Source organism: Teleopsis dalmanni, chromosome 2 (assembly GCF_002237135.1).
Source record: "Teleopsis dalmanni isolate 2A chromosome 2, ASM223713v2, whole genome shotgun sequence".
In the NCBI taxonomy this organism is placed as follows: Eukaryota; Metazoa; Arthropoda; class Insecta; order Diptera; family Diopsidae; genus Teleopsis; species Teleopsis dalmanni.
The window spans coordinates 149964043-149971793 of record NC_051847.1 but is presented as its reverse complement, the minus strand read 5'-3'; the positions used below and the strand labels follow the sequence as shown (position 1 = coordinate 149971793).

Here is a 7751-nt window from a genome sequence, read left to right as displayed (position 1 = left end):
AACAAAAAATTTTATATATGTACCTTGTTATTGCGAATTGTTATTAGTAATTACGAAACCACTCCTTTGGTATTCTCTGGTAATAAAAACAATAAATTATTCTTTGGCTTTGCTGCAGTCACAAATAAAAGCAAACTGTCAAAAATGTAAACTTGAGTATGCAAAAAAGATATTTTAAATTTGAAAGACATAAAGATAATTTTATATGTATATATATCTGCGTTAATACGAAAATAAATCGTTCTAAAGAATGAAGCATTTTGTAAATTTTTAAAAATTGTTATTTCTAAACCAGATTTAAATATTTATCAATAAATCTTGGGGGTTTAACTATGTGTAAACCAAAAGTAAAAACATTGTTTTGATTGGGTTTTCACATACACGGAATAAAAATGTATAGGACAAGTATAGAAAAGACGTAAACTGATTAAAGAAATATATAATATTTTAACCACAACTAGTAAGATAAAGACAGACTTTAATTGGAATTATAAAAAATTATGTATGTTATTTAAATGGTTAAACAAGTGAACTGAAAATTAATCTTTTTAAGTATATTGATTGATAGTTTTATTTATATACTGGTCTTATAATTTCCGATTTAATTATTGTTGCAATTATGGCTAGTATTAGAATCTGCAACTATGGATCTAGCAAACAGAAGTAGCAGATAAAAACTTTTTATTGACCGAAATATTTTATTGTTAAAATTAAACTTTTTACAATATATATAAAATTTATAATCATACTCTAATATATTATATAACTAAATCTGTAAAATATTTTACTGAAATTTTTAATTTTTCGATTCCAGAATAAATTTCTATTGCCCGCCATGCGTGCCTTTAATAGACGCCTCTTAAATTCTGTTAGTACTATTCTTTTACATTTTCTGATTGTCAAAACATTTTATTATGTAAAATGCGCATATGTATGAGTCTACATATATGTAAATGGAAAAACATATGTTTGTTAACCTCTTGGAAAGGCGAATAACATATTTATTTGCCTTATCAGTATAAAAATAAGCATATTGTACAAAACAAATTATTTTACTTATAAAAAGTATAGAATTTGTGCAGTACTTGTGGAATGGAAAACCTACGCGAGAAGCAAAGTCTTTCATTACAGAATGGAGATGATTTAAAAGACGAACAAATAAAAACGCCATTCCTGATTGGGGTGTCTGGAGGAACTGCTAGTGGAAAGGTGGGATGCTAAAATCTAGACTATTTTATAGATATATGAATATAACTATTAAAAGCTGTAAAGCAAAAGCTGAAACTTATTTTTCAGACAATTCCAACAACCAAATTCTAAAGAATTGCTAATACAAAAACACTAAATTAAATTATGAGGTTTTTTCAGTGAATGATAGTGTTGTGTTGTACCTATCTATCGTACACATCTGAACTTACATTTTGATTATGGTTAAGTTATGGTTGTGGTTAAAGCATTTAAGTGTCATGGTATTTAGTTGTTTTTATATGTTTAGTTTTATGGATATAATATCTGTAACTGGATACTATATTAACGTAAGAGTCTGTATTGAGCCTGATCTATTGTACACATCTAAACTTACTTTTTGATTATGGGTATGGTATTTTCATGGTATTTAGTTTTTTTATATGTTTAGTTTTATGGATATAATATCTGTTACTTTCTGGATGCCTGGTCATACAGGAATCAAGGGTAATAAGTCTGTCGACAGTCTTACGAGGTCAGGATCTGCCATTAAATTCTGTAGATCGGAGTCATATTGTGCATTAAGTTAGTCTACAACTAGGTCTCTGATTGATAAATGGTTTTCAGCCAAGAGAAATCGCTACTAGCGCGACACTCCAGGTAACCGTCAGGCTAAGGTATCCTACTTTAGCAGAACAGAGTTGAGGTTGCTGGTGGAATATTTAACGGGTCACCAAGAATTGCGTTATCACCTTAACAAAATGGGTCTGTCCGAAGAGATAGATTGTCGACTCTGCTTCGAAGCAGATGAGACTTCCAGTCACATTCTCTATAACTGGGTCATCTACTCTCCACTTCTGACATTAGGAGATCCTCAACGGCCGACATTCTGGCTTTCATTCGAAAGGCGGAATGTGTTCTGTTCGGTTAGGATCTGTTGCAGCACAAAAGATCAATCATGGTCGCAGTGCTCCGCTTGGAGCTAGTACCCTGTTCATTCCTATCCTATCCTATCTGTATCTGAATACTATGTTAACGTAAAAGTCTGTATTGTGCCTGGTCTATCATCTTCATTTAAACTAACTTTGTGGTCATAGTGGGATTTGTCCTAAATTTTTGAAGTTTGGTTTGCATATACCAGGGTTTGACTAAACTGTATGATTCACTTCTGCAATCATCTAGATGGTAATTTTACTTTTCTGATGTTAAACCCAATAAATTACTGTACACCTATCCCCCGATTTACACGGTAGATACGTTCCTGAGAAAAACGTGTAAATCGAAAATTAAAATTTTCAAGTCAAAACCGTGTAAATCGAAAAGCTTGCAGAAAATGCATAATTTTGCTATTTAACAGTTGTGATTTTTTTCAATATTTTTAGGTGTACACAGAAATAAAAATAAAATGCATTGACAGGTTAAAATATGTAATATATTACGGAAACACTGTTTTTTTATTTAATTACAATACATTAAACAGAAGAACAAAAAATAAAATCAAAGGTGTTTTATTATCCTTCATCACTATCAGAAATTACTCTCATTCTTTTTTTCGGAATCGAAGGTTGGAATTCACTTTCATCACTCGAAGTTATTTGTGCCGAAGTTATTTTGTAAGATCTTTGTAAACTTCTTCATATTGAGCCAAGCAGCGATTTATGTCACGTTGGAATCGTAAAGCCCTTTCAACGTTTGTGTCATTTTGTATAAAATGATTACCCAGCTTTCTTCCCAATGCGAGTCCTTCGCGGATGACTTTAGCAGTGAACGTTACTGGTACTAATTTCTCTTCATCAGATTTGTCAGACTCACTTTTGCAAACTAAGTTAACTAAATAATCCTCACTTAGTTCTTTATCAGCCATTAATGAAGTTGTATTTTTTGGTAAAAATTTTACTTCAACGTTCTCATATTCTAGATCTTGTGGGTGACCCGGCGCATTGTCAATTAACAAAAGCACTTTAAAAGGCAATTTAACGTAAACTTAAATATGAACTTTGAACTTAAATATTTTTTGGCATCTGGGATAAAACATTCATGAAACCATTCAGTAAACAAAAAAAAAAACTTATTTGGAAAACCGTGTAAAAGCGAAAACATGTAAAACAAGTACCGTGTAAATCGGGGGATAGGTGTACTTATCTTATGTATATTCACGATAGGTATTTTGTCAGCAAATAGAAGTAATATTGAAAGTAATATCAATTTATATGAATATAATTTATAATCATAACTATTTATTACTGATTCGATATCGGCTATATAAAATAAAAACTTAATGTTATTAAAAACTAAAAGTTAAGTGAAACTAAGACCTAAAGTTAATATACTATATATATAGTTAATGTAGAATATACTTAATGTAAAAGTTACAGAGCAAGTTAAATTTGTTCATATTTGAACATTAAAATTTATCTGCATTCTACATACAATAATATTTTCATTAAATATAAAGAGCAATTTATATATATTATAATATATTTACATTTATAACTTTTAAATTATTTTACTTAATATTAATGCTACATAATATTTTCAGTCTACTGTGTGCAAAAAGATAATGGAACAATTAGGTCAAGCTGATATGGATCATACACAACGTCAAGTAAATATCATAAATAAATACTTATTAATAAAAAAAAATAAACTATATTTAAAATATATTTTTCAATAGGTTGTTACTATCAGTCAAGATAGTTTTTACCGAGAACTTACACCTGCTGAAAATCTCAAAGCACAAAAAGGATTATTTAATTTTGATCATCCTGACGCTTTCAATGAACAATTAATGTTTGAAACTTTACAATCAATACTTAAAGGTTTAAAAGTGGATATACCGAGTTATGATTATCGCACAAATTCTCTGTAAATATATTGCTATATAAACAATTATCATAATATTAAATTTTTTATTATATTGCAGTGACTTTCAAAACAAATTAACAATTTACCCCGCAGATGTTGTGCTTTTCGAAGGTATTTTAGTATTTTATTTTCCAAAGATAAGGGATTTGTTTCATATGAAACTATTTGTTGATACTGATTCAGACACACGTTTAGCTAGAAGAGGTAAAACTATTTTATGAATATTTTTTAATTAATGTTTTGAAAGAAATAAAATTTTGCAGTTCCTCGTGATATAAATGAACGTGGTCGGGATTTGGATGCTGTCCTTACTCAATACATGACTTTTGTAAAACCCGCATTTGAGGAATTTTGCTCACCGGTAATTATTTAAAACCTAATTCAATATTGCTCATTATTATATTCTATATTTAATTTTCTTTTTGTTTTTTAGACTAAAAAATTTGCTGATGTCATTATTCCTCGTGGAGCAGACAATACTGGTACATAACAATTATAACAAATCCTTAAATTTTGTTTTTTGCTTTTTTAGGTTGTTGAAAATTTGTTAACTTTTTAAGCTTGATTTTAATAAGTATGATGATACAATTATATTATTATTTTTTATAACTCTTCTTAGTTGTGTTATAATTGAAATGTTGAATACCTGCTTATTATGGTTAACACAATAAGTCAACGCTTGTTTTCCATGTTGTTCTTGTTCATTGTTATATTTCTTTCAGTTGCTATTGACCTCATTGTTCACCACATTGGAGAAATACTTAGACCTGGCGGAAGCACTAATAATTTAAATGCCGCGACATCACACACAACAAACAGTAGTTCGACTGTTACTATGAAGCGAGAACACTAAATTTTATTAAACAATATAAATTTACAAAATTTAACGCAATTAATGCTTTCTATATACACTTAAATTATTATTTAAAGTTAGTTGATTAACACAATAATTACTGAATAATCTTCTATATGTAGTTAAAATTATGTTAACGAAACATTTAATTCCATATAATATTTTGTTTACGATCTTATGAAGTATTTGGCGAATTTTTTTTTGTTGTTTTTCTTGGCTTTTGAAAATTGGAGCACATGTATTGTATTAATTATTCTAAATTTTAACAGTAATCTATATTAATAATTATTAATGTAAAATTTTTTACATGCAAAAATGTTTTAGTTATTTTAAGTATTAACATTCTGATTATCTCATTTGTTCTCGAATGAAAATTAAATCTAAATATCCAAACATTTGTACTTTTATGTACAAGGATTAAACGGTATGACATTGTTATAGGACAGTGATAGCGAACCTATAGCGCACGCGACAGGTGATACCATCTGGACACGCCAAAAATTCAACAACAAAATTATTATATTTACCACGCAGTTATAAAAAGGTTCGCTACCGCTGTTATACGATATACAACTATCTAACATAATATAACATATCTTGTGACGTCGTTACCCGTACTGTATTACAACATAATGTTAAAAAACATTTAATAACAAAAATAGGAAAAAAAAACTTGGTGGCTTTTCTTGTTATTTGTGAAGTATAATTTAAAATAAAAATTCTGTGAATTATATTGAAAATTTTTGTTTCCCTAGATTTTCTACTGTTTTTATATGTAAACGATTTTATTTTTGCAGTTTATATATAATGTAAGTTCCAAATCATTAGTCATAATTTTAATAGCAGGGCTAATATTGGTTTTAGGTGCCAGTTTGTACAATTTCATATGCTTGTGAAATAACTTACTTAAGATTTAGCTAACTCAATTGAAGTGTGTGTATTTCAGTTAAGTTATCCTAGTAAAACAACATTGCACATACTTTTAGATAATTATTTAGTTACAAATATTTACAAGTATCTATACATATAAAGTTAATATAAAAATATTATTGCTCTATAAAACTGTGCATTGGGTTTTAAGGAAAAGGTAAGAATATTTAATGACAATTTAAATACACAATATTAGTTATCAGCAGTTCATTTCTAAGCTCATATTTTTATTTAAGAAATGTTATTAAAAAATGTTTATATTGTCTAATTAAATGTATTACAGTGGCCATCGATTTGATCGTACAACATATTCAAGACTATCTTTCTCGTCATTGTTTAAACAGCTCGGGAACCTTTATAAATTTAAGTGCAATTTCAAATAGTGTTGCCTGTTCTGGAAGTGATAATTCAGGTAAATAAAAATAAAGTTATATACATCAAAGTTATATAAACTATAAAGTAATATACACCAAGTTATATACATCAAAGTTTTATAAATTGAAAGTAAATTTACATATTAATTATGTAAAATTTTATATATATCGAACATAATTATCATATAATTTGTTAATTATATTTAAATAATTTATTGTATTTGTAAGTTTATTATTAGTTGGGATGTAATTATTTGATAAAACAATCATTTTAAAAATTGAATTTTAATATAAAATTTCTTACCTATGCTATATAATTATATTTTATAAAATATATTTCCTGAAGAGTACATATCATTTTTTTAAAAAAAGTTTTATTATATACTTTTATACACATTGGCAAATAATTAATGATAAATAATAGTAATATTATAGTATATATTTCTTTACCATTTAAAATTAATCTATTAAGCATAGCGTGGTTTATAAAATTTTAATAACTATTTGTTTTATTTAATATATAATTTAAATAATAAACTATATTATATGTATATAATAATATAAGGATTTGATATTACAATTATTAAATTTTTTGTTTTTACAGCTATTCGACGCTTCTCCACACTTTGCAAGGAACTATCTATGCATAATAACATGTTTTTTGAAAAAAATCAAAACTTAACAAATCATTGATATATGTTATTAATCCATTAACTAAATAGTTTCAATTTTTATAAAATGTAGTAAAATATAATATTTATACCCATAATTATATGAATGTGTATTTAATTTGTATTTACCATAAAATGAACTGTAGTATATGTATTAAATTTTTTAATAAAATGACAGTTATAAACTTATAGATTGTATAAGAATATATAAGAAATCATTTTTATATAGCGAGATACTGGTAAAAGATGTTTATATATTTGATAAGTAGGTGACTTAATTGTTCTGGCACTTCACAAACTTTAGTTTAATAATTTAAAGTATTGCTAGATGTAACAAATATTATTAATTTATATAAGGAATTGAATACCCAATGATTATAAAAATATTATATAGTACGAAATTTATAATTTTGTTACAAAATAAATATCACATAAAAAATTGTTAAGCTATATGTGTTATTATGTATAACATTTAGTTAATAATATTCATAATATTACATGGGCTCTTGTTAGTTTATAAAATCTAAATGTGTAATGCCACACTTCAAAAGAAAATTCAAGTATTTTGTAGAATTTATTATGAAAGATTAAATTGATAAATTTATACAAAAATTTTGCACTTATAGTATGTAATATCAACGATTTTAAGAATTTTTTTTCTTTGCTATACTGCATAGCATACCTAACTGTGCAATAAAAAAATGTTATTATTTATTTAAAGAGATATAAAAGCACATAAGTTTGTTGTTTTTAAGATGTTACTAGGTGGTACGCCTCATAAATAAAATTTCAATAGATAAAAATGGCTATTCAATGCTCATTAGAAATAAATCTTCCGATACTATGCAATTCATTTGGTATATACTTTTAATA

The 7751-nt window shown here is 26.5% G+C and overlaps 1 protein-coding gene across 2 annotated transcripts; it reads left to right on the top strand.

The window, feature by feature from the left end:
* Positions 1-933: 933 nt before the first annotated feature.
* LOC119681720 (uridine-cytidine kinase) lies at positions 934-6928 on the top strand. Of its 2 annotated transcripts, XM_038094985.1 has the most exons (8): positions 934-1209; positions 3725-3790; positions 3860-4050; positions 4109-4254; positions 4314-4411; positions 4484-4532; positions 6117-6245; positions 6812-6928. In XM_038094985.1, exons 1-8 carry the CDS (start codon positions 1093-1095, stop codon positions 6898-6900), a joined length of 885 nt encoding a protein of 294 aa, XP_037950913.1. In that variant the 5' UTR covers positions 934-1092; the 3' UTR covers positions 6901-6928. The 2 variants fall into 2 exon arrangements, with proteins under 2 accessions (XP_037950913.1, XP_037950914.1); XM_038094986.1 differs by lacking the exons at positions 6117-6245; positions 6812-6928 and adding an exon at positions 4773-5598 and having other exon boundaries at positions 938-1209.
* The last annotated feature ends 823 nt before the right edge of the window (positions 6929-7751 follow it).